The following is a 22,367-nucleotide window of genomic DNA, read 5'->3' on the forward strand; positions in this document are numbered from 1 at the left end:
CCCATGAAATCATATTATGGTTCTTTACATCGAGTAATATATCATAAGCATTAGGGATGGATTGTATATAATGTTGTCTAACATGTTTTATCATCTAATACTCTCAAGCACTCTAATACTCTCTCAAGCACTCTGAAGATGAAATATCAAAAGCCTGAGACTGGACCTAGATATTAAGGGTATGTTTGATAAAAACCAGTTAGATAAAAATGGTAGCCAATAGCCGATAGGAGGTAGCTGAGAACTGGTAGTTGTTAGTTGTTTAGATGTATTTAAGTGTGTGACAGAGTAGCGGAAATTATTAAAAAAATGTAAAATGACAAAAAGTTAGTAATTTTTTCTCGAAACGCTAGTTCCGGAAGCTTCAAGTTTCTAACTTTAGTCCATCCGTCTAAACGCTTCAAACTATTTTAATCAAATGAACCTACAAGTTTTTTTTTTAATAAAAGTTAAAAGTTCATAAAAGCTCCTTACTGAACATACTCTAAAGGTAAAAAGGAGTTATGATTGTGACTTACTGAGAAGTGTTTTTAGATTATACTTCTTTCGTCTCTAAAAATAGTCATACCTACTATTTATAATTTATAAATGTCCCAATAATTAAGTACTTTCAAAAAACTAACTAATAAATATAATTAATTAAATTCTTCAATTTTATTCTTACTTATTGTTCTCGGTCATTTGTTGTTGTATAAATAAATTGAATCAAACTTGCATTAAATATAAAAACTAAACTCACATTTACAAGATATAATAATTAACAAAAATTGTCATGGGACAACAATTTCTACCATTGGTAAACCATCACAAGGCATAGCCCAATGGCTATAGCTCTAACATCCTTACAAGAGTTCTCGTGTAGAGAAAGGTTGGAAACAACCACAAAGTAATCCTTATTGGCTGTGTACAGTATAATATGTGGTTAGATTACTCAATCTCCCGAATAACACGGATAAGAAAAACCTTAGAACGTATTTTCTACCCAAATTGTTATTTTCTACCATTCGTACAAAGTTAATTCATTATTTATTTTTACCCTAAAAGAAACATAAAAGATTAAAGAAATTCATTTATTTATTTGTGGGTAGAAAAAAACACATGATAACTGAAGGGGAAAGAAAGTCAATAGTTTTAGCAAAATCATTTCACAAACAAAATCACAAATATAGTTTGACAGCTTAAGTTTACTTGTCGATACACAATAGTACTCTTGCATAACTTGTATCATTCATCAAGTTTGCTACTCCCTTCATTCCAAAAACACGCTTACAAAACTCATTCATAAATTATACATCAATCGGTGCGTTTCGTACCTTTGGAGCAATCAGTTGCTTGAGTTTGCAAGCCCAACAAGATTAAGCATGTTACGATCTTCTTTGAATCTATCAAGCACGGTACCTTTCAACCCGTCTTGTTTTTCTTGCTGACCACCTTTCGGTACAACTCCCCAACATTCTATCACTTCGGGGTATATACGGTTGTTTTTTGATAGGCAAGGACTGTTGAAAGTGGCACCAGTGAAAGTATGACCATTGTCAAAGTTTGATGAAATGAATAGGTTGAAATGACCTATACGCCCTCCAAAACCAATGCCGTTTGGGATACTATCTGAACTGAAGTTTGTGGCACACTGCATATATTGAGAAATATATATAAGCAAAATAACGTAAGTCTTCCCTGTGTGGTAAAACATAGGCATCCACTTGTTAAAAACCGGTCAAAATATCTACAAAAAAAAAAATAATAATAATCGTACTTTTCCAATTCATAAAACGTTCTGTCTTGACTCGCTACACTAAAATCAAGGGTGTAAAAGACACGAGTCGGGAACAAGTCGGTCAGGACCTTGGAGGGGACGAGTCGGGCGTTGACCAACGTTGACTTTTAGTAATAAATAAGCACATTAATATATTAAGCATATATACTTCAAATACAGATACATGGCACAAAATCTATATTAGAAAATAATATTAAAATTTTGACCAATGTTGACTTTTAGTAATAAATAAGCACTTAAATATATCAAGCATAAAGCTTAAATATTTCAAATACAGATACAGGGCATAAACTCTAAATTTAAAAAATATATATATATTAAAATTTCGACAACCTTTAAGTTTGATCAACTTATACCGCCAATTAGCCCACATTTTAGCGTTGACCGACTTTTCTAATATAAATATATCAAGCATAAAGCATAAATATTTCAAATACAAATACAGGGCACAAAATCTAATTTTAAAATATAATATTAAAATTTAGACAAACTTTGACTTTGACCGACTTAGATTGCCGATCAGCATGACATTTTAGCGTTGGCCGACTTTTTAAGCGTTTTTGGGCGAAACGAGATGAGTTGGTCCCCAAACGGACGCCTTGACCGACACGGCCGACTTTTACAACAGTGTTTAACAAAAATACTCACCCATTGTATATTGTTGTTAGCACCAGTAGGCCGATAAATAGATGCATGAGGGTATAGCTGAAACAGGAAAGACTTCATATCACCATAAAACTCGGCATGTTTTTCCCAAGGCTGAGAAGCATAACCTCCATATATGTAGCCTTCTTTGTCCTTTATAATCAACACAGTTGGCCCTTCAGCATTTCTGCACGTCAATTTAAAAAATAAAAAAAAATTAATACAACAAAGAGCACCCCGATAATCACACCAACACATAAGAAACCTCTTAATCTACCAAACTTTAACATTAATTAGTGCTATCGGAGCTCCAATAAACATTTATGTTCACATTATACATGTTTTCTATATAACTCCCTGAACATATGTGTTATCACATGTCTCCAAGGTTGAAAAAGACGCGAGACGGAGGTGAGTCGGTCAGGACCTTAAAAGGTCGAGTCGGGGTCGAGATGGACGTTGACCAACGTTGACTTCTAAATAATAATATAATAAAAATATAAATATTTCAAACATAAATACTTAAAAAAATAAATGATCTACAAAGATGATGATGTGGTGTTACTATAAATAATATATAGGGTCTTTATAATGTTTTTTTTATAATTATAGTGCATTTATTAATTAATTTCTAAGAGATACTATGTAAGTCGGTGTTTTTCCTATCTGATTTTTAAATAGGGCTTGGGAATTTCGTTTACACTAGAACAAGACCAGACAAAAAGTCAACTTTTGATTGACGTTGACCAACTTTGACCGGACTTTTTTGCATGGACCGATTAATTAGACTTTTTTTGGCGAAACGGGACAGGCTAGTCACCAAACCGCCACCTCCGTTTGCAACCATAAATGTCTATGCTACAAAATGAATTGGAAGAAGTGAGCTACCCACGAAATATTGCCCAAGAATGTGTTGAAACTTAGTCCATTAAGTGCACTATGATACAAGAGTCTCCATTCACCAAGTTCTTGATGTGAAAGAGCTCCTCCTATGTGCCAAGCATACTCCTCCTTCAATAGCAATATATTAGGATCAATGTCCTTTTGGTGTATCAGATGAGGAACTTGAGAACCTATTACATAAAAATTAGTTGCATAAGATGTCATAGTTAACGGTTTACCATTGATAAATCGATAAAACAATATATAACCGTCACCAGACAACGGTTACATGTTAATATCAGACGATCAAGATGAAGATAAATGATGACCTAACTAGCATTGCAACTACCTTAGTTGAACATAAAGAACAAGTTAAAAGCTCCAAATATGTCACTGTTGTTGGGGCAACCGGGAGCCAATCATGTAAGAAGTTGCGAGTCGGGGGACGAGACGGTCGGGGACGAGATGTGTGTTGACCAACGTTGACTTTTAGTATTCCCTCCCTGCCAAATCTATTGTCCCAGCCAAAAAACCATACATAGTTTAAGAAAAGTGACCGTCACGTGTACTTTCTGTTTGCTTGTTTACTTTCCAATTTTACCCCCTTACTTTTTACCTATCTTTTTGTCTTACATACATATAAGGTAGGGTCACAAAAGAAATGATAACATTATTCTTATCCATTTATGAAAGTGGACAATTAATCTGAGACATCCCAAAAAAGAATAGTGGATAACTGAATTGAGACTGAGGAAGTAATAGATAAATTAAACATATATGAAGTTGTGATGTGGTCCAGCGGTTGGTGGCTTGCATCCTTTAAGGATGGTCAGGAGTTCGACCCCCGTTGGCTACATATTAAAAACACAATTTCATCCCTGCCATGAAGTATCCACCCATGACACCTTTCCCATATCATTTGGGGGGTAAAGGGGAGGGGGTTTTACTTGGTCGTGCCCTTGGATCGGTTTCAAGGTTTCCTCCCAGGCAGCGATGGGGCGGGGTTATTATCGCTGCATCTGCATAGTCGAAACGGGAGATGATCGCAACGGGTGGTTTACTCCCCCTCGGGTGATCCCAATCGTTGTTCAAAAAAAATAAAAAAATATATATATATATATATATATATATATATATATATATATATATATATATATATATATATATATATATACTACACTCAAATATATCAAACATAAAACATAGATATTTCAAATGTAAATATATCACAAAATCTAATTTATTAAATTAGAAATTTTTTACCTAACTTTGACCGACTATTTAAGGCGTTTTTGGGCGACTCGGGACGGGCTAGTCCCCAAACCAACGCGTTGGCCAACTTTTACAACAGTGTCGAGAGTAAAGAACATAACGTTATTATTGAGAATAAATACCTGAAGGTGGCTTCAACAAGCTTACAAGAAACTTTCTGGCAGATGGAACAAGGCGACACCAGTTTTTGAAATCCTCAAAAGACATACTCTTTTCAGAACATCCTTCATTATCTTTTGTAAATTTGGCAGCATCTAGGAATATGCTAATTGGCTTTTGCTCTGAAGATGATGAAGATTCATAATCTTTACGGGAAGATATAGTATCAAGTATTTCACTTATAACAGCTTCCAAGTCAGACCTGACAATCAATGCATAAATGTAAGAATTTTCTAGAACAAGAAAGCCAACTACTAATTATATAAAATTGCTACAATCACACTATTTAGAAGAAACTAAACAAACGATATTATATAAGGCGAAAGTATTAGTATTAGAGGCATATGGTTTTTTGAAACATATATATAGACATGTACACACACGATACATTTATAGCTTCAATGCTTAAACGAGTCAAAATTAACGAACGGTAAACTTTCGATTTGTATCCATTTACCTCACTAAATTGCCATCACCATCTACATCACATAATTGATATAGAAATTCATCAATCTCATCTCTAGTTCCCTTTTCATATGTTCCCTGAAATAAAAACCGAATGCATAAACAACCATGAACCTGAGCTACCAACAAACTATTGTCCTAGACTCAATTTATATTATAATTATAATGCTTCAGTGCATTAGGTTAACACTCTAACCTAAAATAAGAAGATAATAATGACTATGCATACAAACTCCTAAATTACATGCAAATACACTAATCAAAAATCAAAAATAATAGATATATAATACTTACTTTAGCAATTACAAGGTCTTGAAATGTAAGTTTGTGATCTTTTCGATTCTGTGTAACTAAATCATACAGTCTATCAGCAACAGGACCTTTAATTCCAGTATAAACCTAAAAATGAAAACCTAATTAATCCCTAAATCATAATCAATTTAACGAAACTAGTGAACGAAACAAAACCTTGAATACAGATATCGAAATGTATTGACCATCGGATTGAGATTGAGCGGCGAGAGATTCGAATAATGATTTTAGATCGTTGAGTTCCGTCTCGGAGAAAGCTCTGTAAAATTGGAGATGAATTTTATTTAAATTGATGAATTGTTACTTAATTGAATATCTATAGGTGCTCAGATATAATTATAATTATAATTATGATGATTATATTTAAATTATAAATAATAAACCTGGTTGCGGAAGTAAATCGAGGATCGGCAGAAGGTGATTGAGCGTTTCCCATAGCTACGACGGTTAACGGTGGTCGATTTGATCGGTAATATTTATCGACGGTAAGGTATTTATTTAAGGTGTATTTATTAAAAACTAAAAATTTAGATTTTTGGCTCCTCGAGTTACGAAAGGGTGATTTACAAAAAATCAATTTTTTCGGATTTTTTATTTTATTTTTTTATTATTTTTTTTTTTTTTGTTTGCAAAAAAAAGGACTTAGAACTTTTATTACACAAAAATTCATCACAGAGGGAAAAAAAAATACGAACCGAGTAACAAAACCATGAACAAAACTAACGGAACCACAAATACGACACACCCTAAGCTACAAAAGTAAATGGGCCTAAAATTGAAACGACCTATACACCAACAACTAACTGAAATACACAAAACGAATCAAAAGAGGAGAAAATAAACGCTACAAACCAAACAACGAATCAATAACACACAAGAAATACAACCTCAAACTTAAATGCCTTCATTATAAAAGACGTCCAAATCGGCAACATGGACTGTCCTTTACCATTTTTTGACCTTCGAACCGGGGGTGGATTAATACGTTTACAAGAACGCCCTTCACCTCCTTCAAAGCCGAGTCGAAAATACCTGCGAACTTACCCGAAGATGGTGACGGGGTAACCAAACAATCACCATTGTCTGAACCGACGACTTCATCCTCTTTAGGCACAACATCTGGATCAACATCATCTACGACCTTCATATTCTCTTTCTTTTAACTCTTCAACTTCGGATTCTTATTAGACACAGAAAGACATCGGAGTTCATCCGTATCGATGATTCTGATCCCGTTGATAGTCTCCCGATTGACTTGGCTTGGATCACCACGGAAAAGAACATCAACATTATTGAAGCCCGTCGTTGATTCCTATATGGTTGTATGGGAATTTATGAGAGCATCCAAATAAGATTTGGATCCACTAGTTCCAGGAGCATCTTTAGACAAAAAAAAAAAAAAAAAAAAAAAAAAAATGCCCACGTCAATTCTCTGATTACGATCAATCGAACCGACATCGTCATTCTACATCTAAACCACTCGCCCTTCTCAAAGCCGCTTTAACGCTATCAACATCGTGATTTATGAAATGAACCGACGCACAACAATCGACTCACCTAAAACTCGAAACCTGGCGAAGCAAACAAAAAAAATCTTATGTAAAGGTACCAAATATGGAACATTAATGTGTTACGTAACTTGCACCATGTTTCTTCAAAGTTGGATGTTGTTCTGAATTAGTAATCTTTTTTATTTATTGCTTCACATTATAGCCAGAATTTTCAATGAAACACGCTATACAACACATAGCACACCTTGTTGATGGCCTCAAGGTCCGGCGTGCTGGGCTGTGGCACAGAGAAGGACGGAGTCATGTTTAATACGTGACACGTTATGATTAGCCCATTTCAAATTATTGACCATTTTAAAAAAGTAAACGGCTATATATGTAACGGATACATAATTAAATAAATATAATTAATAATAATACCTTTTACAACTTTGGACCGGACACTTTTAGGAAATATTATTTTTTTCAAAGTTTTTTTTATTGAATTGTACTTTAATTTGGAATAGTTCAAAATGAAATAGTGGACTATAAATATAGGACAAAAGAAGTATATGTATATATATATATATAAATAAAAAGTACGATTGAAGTACAAATCAAATACTTACCGGCTTGTATAACTTTATAACCACCGATTGATAGAAGTTCTAACAAAGATTTTAACTCGATTGAAATCTGTAACGTTCTCCCAATAGAGTCTGGAAGAAACGTTACCAATATCAAATAAACCAACATATTATAATATGAGAACAATACTAAATGAGAAAATTTAACTTTATTGAGTACGCAGCGGAAAATGAAATGTCGTTACAATAATGGAAATAACGATAAAGTAATTGTTCATATGCAGAAGTAATAAATGCGATATCTCTTGATCCTAAGTCCAAGTAGCATCACATAAATAGTAGATAAGAAAGCTTGAATCAAGGGCACCTGAGACAAAACATGCTAAAGTGTCAACCAAAAAGGTTGAGTGAAGTTCATAGGTTTAACAAAAGCAGTTATCGTTGTTTTAGACCACAAGATTTAGTTTGTAAGGTTGATCTCCCGCAGGATCAAAAAGTTATGTCAAGGCATGATATTTAGACTAAACGTTCAAGTTTGCCCAATGACAAGTTGTGTCTGTCCTTGTCGGTTTAACTTTCATTATTAAGTAATACAAAGAATTAGTCAAATGTATCGGGGACGTTACTCCCGATAGGCCTACCTCCAATAATTAAGTTTGCAATCAACGAGCAATTAAAAATATCACTGTAGGGACTTAGTCGGACATAGCCGGGTATAGCATGGTTTAACAGTTTGGTACTTGTGTCTAAAGTGTAAAAAGTAAAAAAAGCATGTGTCTCACCCCAAGTAAAGTAAGTAAGTTTGGTAGCAATAAAGAGGGGCTATGAATTCACCTTAGTAAGTAGAGAGAGAGTTATTCCTCTGAATAGAGAGTTGAACGAGTGAGCAGAAAAGTCAACCTATTGACATTTAAGAGTAGTTAAGTGTTTTGCCCATGTTTGAGTTTAAGTACGTGTTTATGTATAGTTTGTTTCACTAAGTTTCTATTCCTAGTAAGTTTCTATTTTTAGAAAGTTTCCTATTTTTAGTAAGTTTCTATACTTAGAAAGTTTCTACTTAAAGAGTATTTTCCATTTTAGGATACTTGTCGTATTAGATAAGCTTCCAATCACCCCTTTCCCTTCAAATGACCATTTCAGATCTAGGGGCTTGAGCCATAGGACCCTTTAAATCAGAAATCCAAACCCTCTGCCTAGAGTCTCGTAGAAACCATTCGCCAAGAAAGTTCGAAGATCTATACATCTCTAATACATATCCCAAAAAGGTTTTTATGTGTTACAATATAAGTAGTAGGTTATAGGTCCTAATAATAGTAACAGTGTAAACATGTTAATTAATAATATAAGTAGTATTAGGGTTTCATTAATTAGAGTTAGTTATTTAAAGTAGTATTTAACTAACTAGGGTTTAGTAATTAATGTCCTAGGGTTTAGGTTTAGGTTAAAGTTAATTTAGAGTTTTAATAATATATGAACAATATATGTGTCGTGTATATATATTATAAACTTATTTAAACAAGATAACTTTAAAATATAAATTTATTAATTTAATATGTCTAATAGTTATCTTATTAAGTAAGTTAATGATTTTTATAAAAAATTATGAAAAAGTTCGGATTTATTTTATATGGAAACTTCAAAAATTGTTTTAACCATATCTAACTCAATTTTAATCCAAATCGCATGATATTTATATGCATTTTGATTGGTTTTGAAAGGGGAATCCAAATATGAACTCAAAATAAGAGAATAAGACTTTTTCAGTTTCTGAAAAATTAGTGTTCTAATAAATACGAATTTAGTCATACTTAAAACAAGGTTAGCAAGCTTAATAACTAAAGATATTTGGTATACTCTAAATAATTTTAATAAGTGACTATATATTCAATTAATGAGATTTGATTAGGTTTAAATAAATTAGGGTTAGATATTTAGAGTTTGTAGATCATACATTATATATATATATATATATATATATATATATATATATATATATATATATATATATATATATATATATATATATATATATATTTTGTAGTCGACATATATGTATATATGTATATGTCGACTTGCATGTATATATATATATATATATATATATATATATATATATATATATATATATATATATATATAATGTTTTAGGTTAATTACGCATGATTAATATGGATCAAGAACAAACATGAATCAAAACAGGAATGGAATGGACAAGTTTAGGTTTATAGTCTTATACCTTGAAGATGGATGAAGATTAATAAGAAAAGTTGATGAACACTTGAAGATGAAGATCAAAACCTTGAAGATTTGAAGAACACCTTTGAAGATCTTCGACGAACACGAAGAACATGATGAACAACCTTGAAGATCACTTGAAGATCTTGAATATTGCTTGAAAACCCTTGAAGATCTTGTTGAAGAAATTCGATGGTGGGGGTGGTGATTTCGGTTTTTGAGCCGAAAATAGGGAGAGAGGGGAGAGATTTGAGAGAGAGATTTGTGAATGAGATTTGGTACATGTTTAGCTCTAGCCTATGCCTCTATTTATAGGGAGGATTAGAGGGTTCTAGAATTAGGGTTAGGTTTACTTAGGGAACAAGTTAGACTTAGGGAACAAGTTAGGGCATTCCATGGAACTTTTTCATTTTAAACCTTGCACTTTTGATTAGTTAAAATAACTCATTAAATGTTCTAGTTTAATGTTTAAAGGCTACAAGTTTAAAATATTACATTTTGTTCACGAAAGTTAATTAGCTCATTATTTTTATCTTTTTATTAACTTGTCGTTCATTACACAAAGTTTATTATACGTTTTATAATATTTTTTTAACGCTTGACAATTATTGATTAAAGTTTAATCGTTAAGTTTAATTATATTGTTTGGCATTTAATAAGGGAAAATATAGAATGGAAAAATGAGGGTCGTTATAGTACCTCCCCGTTATTAGAAACTTCGTCCCGAAGTTTTAGGTAAAGCTCTCGTTTGCATCAGCAGTTGAGAAGAGATAGAGGTATTTCCGTATCGTTTGGTCTTCGCATTCCCATGTATGTTAGGGGCTGCTACGCGAATCCCAACGGATTTGAATAGAGTTTGATTTTCACGTTCCCTGGTACAATCGGGGCCCTTTCGTGAATTCCAATGAGTGTTAACAATAAGTATATTGTTTTGTTTACACGTTTGATCTCATGATCCTTAACCTTATTAGGTCGTTTACAAAGTGCATTAAATGCGGAGATTTTTCCAAGGAATAACAAGAGTGTCGTTTGACTAGTTTTCCTTTAAAAGGAAAGATGATGCTATATCAGCATTGTGACGCCCCGTACAAAACCATCGTGTACGATTCGTCAACAACAGGATCTTCACACAGTCAAGTACTATATGCTATTTGAAAACCAGTTTGCATTCATAAAAAGATAGCATTTTACAAAAGATAACGTGCATCCTACGAATAGGAGCATAAACATAAGTATTTGACCCTAAGGTCATTACAAAGCCATTGTTTGAAATTAACATAAACTACGAATGCAACAGAAAAGTTCCATGAATGAGACATCTCTAGTAATGCAGCGGATAACTAATGCAGCAGGTCCTTAACAGCAAGACAGCAAATCTAACAGCGGAAGCAAGAAACCTCTAGGCACCTGAGAAATACACGCTTAAAAGTCAACACGAATGTTGGTGAGCTATAGTTTAAGTTGTAACAGTAACGTAAGGAGGCCACGAGATTTCAGTGTAACAAAACAGTATGAAAAGTATATGTATAACCGTGGGCACCCGGTAACTAGACTTAGCGTTTATAACCCCCTGAAAGTACACTTGGCGAGTGCGTATGTTCACGAAGTATTAAACACCCGTTAAATGCTAGCGCGACTAGCCCGAGTGGGGATGTCAAACCCTATGGATCCATATCTAAGATTCGCGTTCACCGGTTTAAAAACCAATGACTAAACGTTATCGTGCTAAGGGGAATGTTTATGCCGTTGTATAACCTACACACATATAAAGTTTAAGTACTCATGCCTAGTATGTAAAATGTAAAAAGCGCATGTATTCTCAGCCCCAAAATAGTTAAAGTAAAAAGGGATGCTATAACTCACAGTGATAAAAGCGGTATAGTCGGTAATGAAAGTACGCAAGTAGTAAGTCAGTCCGAAATGTCGTCAAACTAAATCAAGGGTTACTAGGTCAGTAGTTTGTCTTTATAAATTCTAATAGTGCATAAAATAAGTTTAAGTGTCATCATCATCATCATTCATCATCATAAAAGCTAAGTAAGTTCGACAAGAATAGAGATCGAAACAATAGGCTGACTTCGGTCAGCTGCTACGACCTCTATGTAAATCGAAAAGACGCATAGTCAGTGGCTAGGGCTCCGTATGTGAGTCCTCTAATTGCTGACCAATTTTCAGAACCTAACTCGTCTTCGTTTGACTGTGGCGACGGTTTAAGTACGAGTAGGTCAGAAATTTCTTCACAACGTTAATAGGGTGTAGTGACTCTCGGAGGGCCATAAATCCTAAATCGTAACTTGGATTAAGACGAGGCCTAAACGGAAAATCATCTACTCGAACCGAAGTACTGAAAATCAACTTTCCAGTAGCCCAGGTGCCTGATCAGATACGAAAATCAGTGGACAAGTGCTCCGGTGGGGTTCTTGGTGCTTGATGCTCATCACGGTTCTCATCCTTGATGCTTGTAGCTTCAAGTGTACAACTTGTTGATGGTTTAGAATCACTTTTGACCAAGATTATACCATCAATACACAATATGTTAAGACCAAGTGGTAACACAACTCATTTAAGAGTCTTAGATAGATGATGAACCAAGGTTACATCATATCCTTAGTCTTAACACAATTACAAGTCCTATTTACAAACAAAGTTACAAACTTTACATCAATCAAACAAGTATGAACACAATCTAAGTCAAATGAAGTGATGGAGCCCTAAGCTAAAGAGCTTGGATCCTATTCACACAAGTTACAAGGTTGCAAAGCTAGAAAGCTTGAACCTTTATTGTTCTTGAAGATCTTGAAGCATAAAGCTTGGATCTTTAAGTTACATGAAGATAACAAACACAAGTTTGAATATTTTTAATAAAATAACAATATCATAAGTTAAAAAATTTAGATCCAACAACAAGATATGAAGATTCAAGCTAGAAAGCTTGCATCTTGATTGTTCTTGAAGATCTTGAAGCATAAAGCTTGGATGTTTAAGATACATAAAGATTACAAATACAAGTTTGAATCTTTACAACAAAATAACAAGATTAAAGTAAGAAAAATATAGATCTACAAAGTTGGTGAAGATTCAAAGCTAGAAAGCTTGAATCTTCCATGTTCTTGAAGGATTCATGCTTGAATCAACAAGATATAATCAAGATCAAAGCTAAAAAGCTTGATCTTTAAGAATGATGATGATACACGAATTAGAAAGGGAAAGAAGAAGAAAAAGATCAAAAATTTACAAGTGAGAAATGCTAGAAAGGAAGTAAGAGAGTAAGTGTGTGTGAAATTCAAATGAGAGCATGTGTAAAATGAGAGGAATATGGCTAGTATTTATAGGCAAAATTTTGACATGGATTGATGAGGTGGAGGCCCCTAGGGCCGTGACTTTCAAAGGGGGAGGGGGGAGACACCATTTTGCTTTTTGGTTAGTAGTTGTCTAAAGCATGTACTTATGCTAGAATCTCATGTAACAATATGGATAATCCTTATCTAAATGCTAGTATGACTCATTTAATTTATTTTATTTATTTTATTTATTATGGGTCACTAGTAATAATACTTGGGCTAATTAATTGGGTCACTAGTTAGTGTAGGGTGGGCTTAAGTCCAACAAGGTAGAAAGTCCAACAAGACTAACTATTGTGATCTAGTAAATAATTAATTAAAATTAAGCATTCAAAAACCCAGGTAATTATTATTATAAAATAATAATTAATATTTCGCAGTCAAAATATTCCGATTACGATAAAAGTCAAACGTGCGCGCAGTTCGCGGTTTATTCTAAACGTTAAGCAACACTAACGGTTATAAAGGCTTCCGTTGAACAAGTTAAGTATCCTACGTACTCTAAGGCACGTTTTAACATATAATTGGAAGTAAACCACATATATCAAGTTTACAGAGTATAAAGTAACACAGTACGCACAGATACGCAGTTTTGCTAAAATACAAGGCACAAAGGCAAGTCGAAAAAGTTGGGTCGTTACATTACCCACCTGTTATTGGAAATTTCATCCCGAAATTTAAGCTGATGGTGATGGAGTCGGGAAAAGGTGAGGATACTTCTGCATCATTTGATCCTCTAGTTCCCAGGTAAACTCAGGTCCACGCTTGTCATTCCATCGTACTCGGACAATTGGAATCTTATTGCGTTTCAAGGTTTTGACCTCACGGTCCATAATTTCGACAGGCTCTTCCACGAAGTGGAGTTTGTCATCAATCGTAAGTTCTTCCAATGGTATGATAAGTTCCGGTGGAGCAAGACACTTCTTCAAATTTGATACATGGAAGGTTGGATGAACAACACTCAACTGAGTCGGAAGATCCAGCCGATAAGCAACGGGTCCAACACGTTCCAAAATTTCAAAAGGACCAATATATCGCGGGTTTAACTTTCCGCACTTTCCAAAATGAATTACACCCTTCCAGGGTGCGACCTTCAACATTACTCGGTCACCCACGTTGAATTTGAAGTCTTTACGTTTAAGATCAGCATAACTCTTTTGGCGATCGCGGGCCATCTTAAGTCTCGCCTGAATCTGAGAAATCTTCTCCGTCGTTTCATGGACTATCTCGGGTCTGGTGATTTGCACTTCGCCTAACTCGGCCCAACAAATAGGAGAACGGCACTTGCGGCCATACAATGCTTCAAAAGGCGCGACTTTAATATTCAAATGATAACTGTTGTTGTAAGAGAATTCAACTAATGGCAGATGCCTTTCCCAAGACTTTCTGAAGTCAATAACACAGGCACGTAACATGTCCTCTAAAGTCTGAATCGTTCGTTCGCTCTGACCGTCAGTCTGGGGGTAATACGCGGTGCTCATGTCGAGACGAATTCCCAAGGCTTCTTGCAAGGAACGCCAGAATCTGGAAGCAAAACGGGGATCACCATATGAGATAATTGATAAGGGTACACAATGGCGAGACATAACCTCTTTGATGTACAGTTGAGCAAGTCTCTCCATTGTATCTGTTTCCTTCATTGCTAGGAAATGAGCAGATTTGGTAAGACGATCAATGATAACCCAGATTGTATCATATCCGCCCACCGTTTTTGGTAGCTTCGTGATGAAATCCATCGTAATTGCTTCCCATTTCCATTGTGGGATTTCTGGTTGTTGGAGTAATCCAAATGGCCTCTGATGTTCAGCCTTAACCTTCGAGCAAGTCAAACACCTCCCAACATAAGTTGCAACATCCTTCTTAAGATTTGGCCACCAATAATGTTCCTTGAGATCGTGGTACATTTTTTCGGCTCCTGAATGAATCGAATATCTCGACTTGTGGGCTTCATCAAGTAAAAGGCTTCGTAAATCTCCATAACGAGGTACCCAAATTCTTCCGGCATAACATCGGAGTCCAGACTCCTTAACCTCGAATTTAGAGACCAGGATGTTCAGGTATTCAAGAGATATGTTCTCCTCCTTGAGAGCCTCTTCTTGGGCTACTCGGATCTGGCTATGGAGGTTCGAATGGATGGTGATGTTCAGAGCCCGAACACGAAGAGATATCGTTCTCTCCTTTCAACTCAGAGCATCGGCTACAGCATTGGCTTTGCCAGGATGGTAACGGAGTTCACAATTATAGTGGTTCAGCGTCTCAATCCATCGTCGTTGTCTCATGTTCAGCTTCTTCTGATCAAAGATGTGCTGGAGGCTTTTGTGATCGGTGAATATGGTACTCTTTGTTCCATAGAGATAGTGTCTCCACAACTTCAATGCGAAGACAACGACTCCAAGTTCAAGATCGTGAGTAGTGTAGTTTCGCTCATGAATCTTCAGCTGACGAGATGCATAAGCAATGACCTTCGTTCTTTGCATCAATACACAACCAAAACCATTCTTCGAAGCATCGCAGTATACAACGAAGTCGTCACTGCCTTCGGGAAGAGATAAGATAGGTGCGGTGGTTAACTTCTGCTTCAAATCTTGAAATGCTGATTCGTGTTCTTTTTCCCAAACAAACTTCTTCCCTTTGTGAGTCAGTGCGGTCAAAGGACGCGCAATCAACGAAAAACCTTCAATAAACCTTCTGTAGTAACCGGAAAGACCTAGAAATTAGCGGATGTGAGTCGGAGTAGTGGGTGTCTCCCACTTGCTGATAGCTTCAATCTTGGTGGGGTCAACTTTGATACCTTGATCACTCACAATATGACCCAAAAATTGGACTTCCTTCAGCCAAAATTCACACTTGGAGAATTTGGCATAAAGCTGCTCTCGTCTCAAGAGTTCAAGCACTAACCGAAGATGTTGCTCATGTTCTTCTTCGCTCTTAGAGTAGATGAGGATATCATCTATGAAGACGATAACGAATTTATCCAGATAAGGCTTGCAGACACGATTCATGAGGTCCATGAACACGGCTGGTGCGTTGGTTAATCCGAACGGCATCACGAGAAACTCGTAATGACCATAGCAGGTTTTAAACGCAGTTTTCATCACATCACTCTCTTTCACTCTCAACTGGTGATAACCGGCTCGCAAATCGATCTTAGAGTACACGCTCAATCCTTGTAGCTGATCAAAAAGATCGTCAATTCGGGGAAGAGGATATCGATTCTTGATCGTCAATTTGTTGAGTTCGCGGTAGTCGATACACATGCTGAAGGATCAGTCCTTCTTCTTCATGAATAAAATGGGCGCGCCCAAAGGCGACGAGCTTGGTTGGATAAACCCTCGGTCGAGCAATTCCTGAAGTTGACTCTGCAACTCTTGCAGTTCGGAAGGTGCTAGTCGATAAGGTGCGCGAGCTACGGGTGCAGCTCCCGGCACTAGATCGATCTGGAATTCCATGGCTCTCGGTGGCGGTAATCCAGGCAGTTCTTCCGGAAAGACGTCGGGGAATTCATTCACGGTTCGCACATCATTCACACTCTTCTCCTCTGTTTCTAAAGCCTTCACGTGTGCTAAAATAGTAAGACGTCCTTTCTTCATGATCTTATGCGCTTTCATACAACTAATGAGGTTCAGCTTCGAGTTACATCTCTCTCCATAAATAGTCAATGGCTCACTGTCTCCTTGTGGTATACGAAGAGCTTTATCTCCACAGATAATATCGGCCCTTACTTTAGTCAACCAGTCCATGCCGACAATCACGTCAAAGCTTCCCAATTTGATGGGTATCAAGTCAATTTCGAAATCTACGCCAGCTATGTTAATAATAGCTCCTCGGCCAATTTGATCAACTTTCTCAAGTTTCCCATTGGCTACCTCAACTAGCATATTCTCCTCTAAAGGCACTAATGACCAATCTATCTTAGAGCAAAAGTTTCTATAGACATAGCTTCTATCGGCACCAGTATCAAATAGGACAGAGGCTAATAGATTATTGATAGTGAATATACCTGTAACCAAGTTGGGGTTCTCACGTGCATCCCTTGCATTAACGTTGAAAGCTCTACCACGCGGTGATCCATCGTCCTTCTTTTTATTGGGGCAATCATTCCTAAGTGGCCCTGCTGTCCACACTCATAGCATTTCCTTGGCCCATTTTGGTTTGTCCTCACAGCTGGAATAGGAATCTTACAGTCCTTGCCAATATGTCCGATCCTTTTGCACTTTTCACAGACCACATTACAGTACCCGGTATGGTGCTTGTAGCACCTCTTGCACTGCGGTAGAGTACCCTTGTAGTTGGGGTTCGAGCTGGTATTCGGGTTGGGGTTCCTTCCGTCGTTAGGCCTCTTAGCGGGGGTTCGATCATAGGTTCTCCCCTTGTTGTTGTAGTCCCACTTACGCTTCTCACTACTGGCTCCTGATTCGGATTTAGCCTTTTCCGGTTCTTTGCTGATAATTTGATTCATAAGGGTATGTGCCATGCGCATAGCTGCCGGGACATTGGGTGGATTAGAAGAGGTGACATTGCCTTGAATGGGCTTGGGAAGTCCCCACAAGTATCGCTCCATTCTCTTAAACTTCGGGGTAACCATCGTGGGATACATCAGCGCTAATTCCAGATACCTACAGTTGTAACCATCAAGATCGTTGCCCACAACCTTTAACTCCCAGAACTCAGCCTCCATCTTCTGTATTTCTGTCCTGGGGCAGTACTCTTTGATCATGGCCCCCTTGAATTCCTCCCACGGAATGGCATAAGCCTCATCAATACCCTTAGCTTGAGCCAGTGTGTTCCACCAGGTTAGGGTGCCGTCTGACAGCGTACATGAGGCATACTTGGTTTTGTTCGCCTCTGAGCAGTTGTTGACGTGGAACACAGCTTCCAATTTCTCAAACCACCTAGTCAAACCAACTGGCCCCTCAGTGCCACTAAAGTTGTGGGGCTTGCAGCTTTGAAACTCTTTGTAAGTACAACCGTTCTGGACGTTCTGGTTAACCGGTGGGGCTGGGGGAATAGCATTTGCCATGGCTGCGGCTACTCGTTCCGCAATCATTTCCTCAATTTGTGCTGCTGTGGTTGCTGCTCTTCCGTTTACCATTGCTCTTCTAGATAGAAATTTTGACTTAAGTCAAAATCCATCATTTAATATATAATCATACAGTATATAGTAAACAGGGGAACAACACAATGCATGCTAATTAAGTAACGCAACCAGGTATAAATACCGCAAAACCAACATACAGTAACGTAAATAGAACACTGTGCAAGAATTAAACAATACAAAGTTCCATTCATTAATAAAGAGTTGCATACATCCGCATAGGTTCGTACAGTACATAAGTAAAACATGAACTACAAACGAGATTACATAATGAAATCTACTACAATGCCCTATGGTGACGGTGGGTAAAGGATGTCCATCACATGGGACATCTGGTCCTCGAGCTCAGTCACCCGAGCACGGAGGATCTTCACCTCCCTCGTCAGTTCCTCGACAGAGGGAGGGGCTGGCAGAGTAGGCGGTGCTGCTGGTGCAGGTGGTGCCGGTGGTGCAGATGATCCGGCTCCAGAAGTAGAGGCTGCAAAGCGGTAAGGCTTACGCATGAAAGGATCAGCAGGGTAAGGCACAACCCGCTTACGGGCATTAACCCTACGACGCTGACCATGTGCGTTAGTGAACGCTCGACCTCCGTTGATCCCCGGAATAACGGTGCCATCGAAACGGTACCGCTTCTTCGGCGGGGTAGAGGGTGGCTGTACAGGTGCATCATCAGGGTCCTCCTCGTCGGAGTCATCGTCACTAGAGTCGTCTGTGGATGAGTCGTCGGATGATGAATCGTCGAAAATAGCTGGAGGTGGCGGTGCTCGGCGACCGGTAGTCATGATCCGGTATCTGAAAGGTGGGATCGGTATGACACGTCCATCAGGAAGGCATCGGCACCAATGGTTATGCTCATTACGGAACGTGACTTCCCCGTATTCCCCGGGAATCACAACACCACCGGAGTGGGGCTGTGGCTCCGAGGTGTAGTGACCCGAACTTTTCCATGTTTATATATATATTAAATGAAATTATTATTTACATGATTAAGTGTTTCCAACATGTTAAGCAATCAAACTTTTTAAGACTTGATTAATTGAAATAGGTTTCATATAGACAATTGACCACCCAAGTTGACCGGTAATTCACGAACGTTAAAACTTGTAAAAACTATACGATGACATATATATGGTTATATATATATAGTTAACATGATTTTATTATAAGTATGTATCTCATTAGGTATTTTAACAATGAGTTATATACATAAAAATGAGACTATTAATTTAAGAAACTCGAAAATGATATATATAACGATTATCGTTATAACAAAGTCTTACTAGGTACATATGAATCATATTAAGATATTGATACACTTGGTTGATTATGTTAAATGATAAGTAAATATATTATTAAGTGTATTAACAATGAAATACATATGTAAAAATAAGACTACTAACTTAATGATTTCGAAACGAGACATATATGTAACGATTATCGTTGTAACGACATTTAACTGTATATATATCATACTAAGATATATTATATATCATAATATCATGATAATATAACAATTTAACATCTCATTTGTTATAATAAACAATGGGTTAACAACATTCAACAAGATCGTTAACCTAAAGGTTTCAAAACAACATTTACATGTAACGACTAACGATGACTTAACGACTCAGTTAAAATGTATATACATGTAGGGTTTTAATATGTATTCATACACTTTTGAAAGACTTCAAGACACTTATCAAAATACTTCTACTTAACAAAAATGCTTACAATTACATCCTCGTTCAGTTTCATCAATAATTCTACTCGTATGCACCCGTATTCGTACTCGTACAATACACAGCTTTTAGATGTATGTATTATTGGTATATACACTCCAATGATCAGCTCTTAGCAGACCATGTGAGTCACCTAACACATGTGGGAACCATCATTTGGCAACTAGCATGAAATATCTCATAAAATTACAAAAATATGAGAAATCATTCATGACTTATTTACATGAAAACAAAATTACATATCCTTTATATCTAATCCATACACCAACGACCAAAAACACCTACAAACACTTTCATTCTTTAATTTTCTTCATCTAATTGATCTCTCTCAAGTTCTATCTTCAAGTTCTAAGTGTTCTTCATAAATTCCAAAAGTTCTAGTTTCATAAAATCAAGAATACTTCCAAGATTGCAAGTTTACTTCCAAGTTTTCTAAATCCATTCCAAGTAATCATCCAAGATTAATAAACCTTTGTTACTTACAGTAGGTTATATTTCTAATACAAGGTAATAATCATATTCAAACTTTAATTCAATTTCTATAACTATAACAATCTTATTTCGAGTGGAAATCTTACTTGAAATTGTTTTCGTGTCATGATTCTGCTTCAAGAACTTTCAAGCCATCCAAGGATCCTTTGAAGCTAGATCCATTTTTCTAATTTCCAGTAGGTTTATCCAAAGAACTTGAGGTAGTAATGATGTTCATAACATCATTCGATTCATACATATAAAGCTATCTTATTCGAAGGTTTAAACTTGTAATCACTAGAACATAGTTTAGTTAATTCTAAACTTGTTCGCAAATAAAAGTTAATCCTTCTAACTTGACTTTTAAAATCAACTAAACACATGTTCTATATCTATATGATATGCTAACTTAATGATTTAAAACCTGGAAACACGAAAAACACCGTAAAACCGGATTTACGCCGTCGTAGTAACACCGCGGGCTGTTTTGGGTTAGTTAATTAAAAACTATGATAAACTTTGATTTAAAAGTTGTTATTCTGGGAAAATGATTTTTATTATGAACATGAAACTACATCCAAAAATTATGGTTAAACTCAAAGTGGAAGTATGTTTTCTAAAATGGTCATCTAGACGTCGTTCTTTCGACTGAAATGACTACCTTTACAAAAACGACTTGTAACTTATTTTTTCCGCCTATAAACCTATACTTTTTTTGTTAAGATTCATAAAATAGAGTTCAATATAAAACCATATCAATTTGATTCATTCAAAATGGAATTAAAATGAAGAAGTTATGGGTAAAACAAGATTGGATAATTTTTCTCATTTTAGCTACGTGAAAATTGGTAACAAATCTATTCCAACCATAACTTAATCAACTTGTATTATATATTATGTAATCTTGAGATACCATAGACACGTATACAATGTTTCGACCTATCATGTCGACACATATATATATATTTCGGAACAACCATAGACACTCTATATGTGAATGTTGGAGTTAGCTATACAGGGTTGAGGTTGATTCCAAAATATATATAGTTTGAGTTGTGATCAATACTGAGATACGTATACACTGGGTCGTGGATTGATTCAAGATAATATGTATTGATTTATTTCTGTACATCTAACTGTGGACAACTAGTTGTAGGTTACTAACGAGGACAGCTGACTTAATAAACTTAAAACATCAAAATATATTAAAAGTGTTGTAAATATATTTTGAACATACTTTGATATATATGTATATATTGTTATAGGTTCGTGAATCAACAAGTGGCCAAGTCTTACTTCCCGACGAAGTAAAAATCTGTGAAAGTGAGTTATAGTCCCACTTTTAAAATCTAATATTTTTGGGATGAGAATACATGCAGATTTTATAAATGATTTACAAAATAGACACAAGTACGTGAAACTACATTCTATGGTTGAATTATCAAAATCGAATATGCTCCTTTTTTATTAAGTCTGGTAATCTAAGAATTTGGGAACAGACACCCTAATTGACGCGAATCCTAAAGATAGATCTATTGGGCCTAACAAACCCATCCAAAGTACCGGATGCTTTAGTACTTCGAAATTTATATCATATCCGAAGGGTGTCCCGGAATGATGGGGATATTCTTATATATGCATCTTGTTAATGTCGGTTACCAGGTGTTCACCATATGAATGATTTTTATCTCTATGTATGGGATGTGTATTGAAATATGAAATCTTGTGGTCTATTGTTACGATTTGATATATATAGGTTAAACCTATAACTCACCAACATTTTTGTTGACGTTTAAAGCATGTTTATTCTCAGGTGAATACTAAGAGCTTCCGCTGTTGCATACTAAAATAAGGACAAGATTTGGAGTCCATGTTTGTATGATATTGTGTAAAAACT

The 22,367-nt window shown here is 36.0% G+C and overlaps 1 protein-coding gene across 1 annotated transcript; it reads right to left on the minus strand.

Annotated features, from left to right (window-relative positions):
* Window positions 1-1,088: 1,088 nt before the first annotated feature.
* On the minus strand, window positions 1,089-6,026 carry LOC139876886 (uncharacterized). Its single transcript, XM_071864288.1, has 8 exons — window positions 5,896-6,026; window positions 5,669-5,771; window positions 5,495-5,599; window positions 5,193-5,278; window positions 4,699-4,937; window positions 3,315-3,495; window positions 2,426-2,609; window positions 1,089-1,630 (listed from the first exon to the last, which is right to left on the minus strand). Exons 1-8 carry the CDS (start codon window positions 5,946-5,948, stop codon window positions 1,325-1,327), a joined length of 1,257 nt encoding a protein of 418 aa, XP_071720389.1. The 5' UTR covers window positions 5,949-6,026; the 3' UTR covers window positions 1,089-1,324.
* Window positions 6,027-22,367: the final 16,341 nt, after the last annotated feature.

This window comes from Rutidosis leptorrhynchoides, chromosome 11, assembly GCF_046630445.1.
Source record: "Rutidosis leptorrhynchoides isolate AG116_Rl617_1_P2 chromosome 11, CSIRO_AGI_Rlap_v1, whole genome shotgun sequence".
Classification (NCBI taxonomy): domain Eukaryota; kingdom Viridiplantae; phylum Streptophyta; class Magnoliopsida; order Asterales; family Asteraceae; genus Rutidosis; species Rutidosis leptorrhynchoides.

Coding starts and splice junctions, on each gene's coding strand:
- LOC139876886 (XM_071864288.1), bottom strand. CDS start 5,948: ATGGGAAACGCTCAATCACCTTCTGCCGATCCTCGATTTACTTCCGCA. Junction 4,938..5,192: donor GGTGATGGCAATTTAGTGAG/GTAAATGGATAC, acceptor ATTGATTGTCAG/GTCTGACTTGGAAGCTGTTA. Junction 1,631..2,425: donor CTAACAACAATATACAATGG/GTGAGTATTTTT, acceptor CAATATATGCAG/TGTGCCACAAACTTCAGTTC.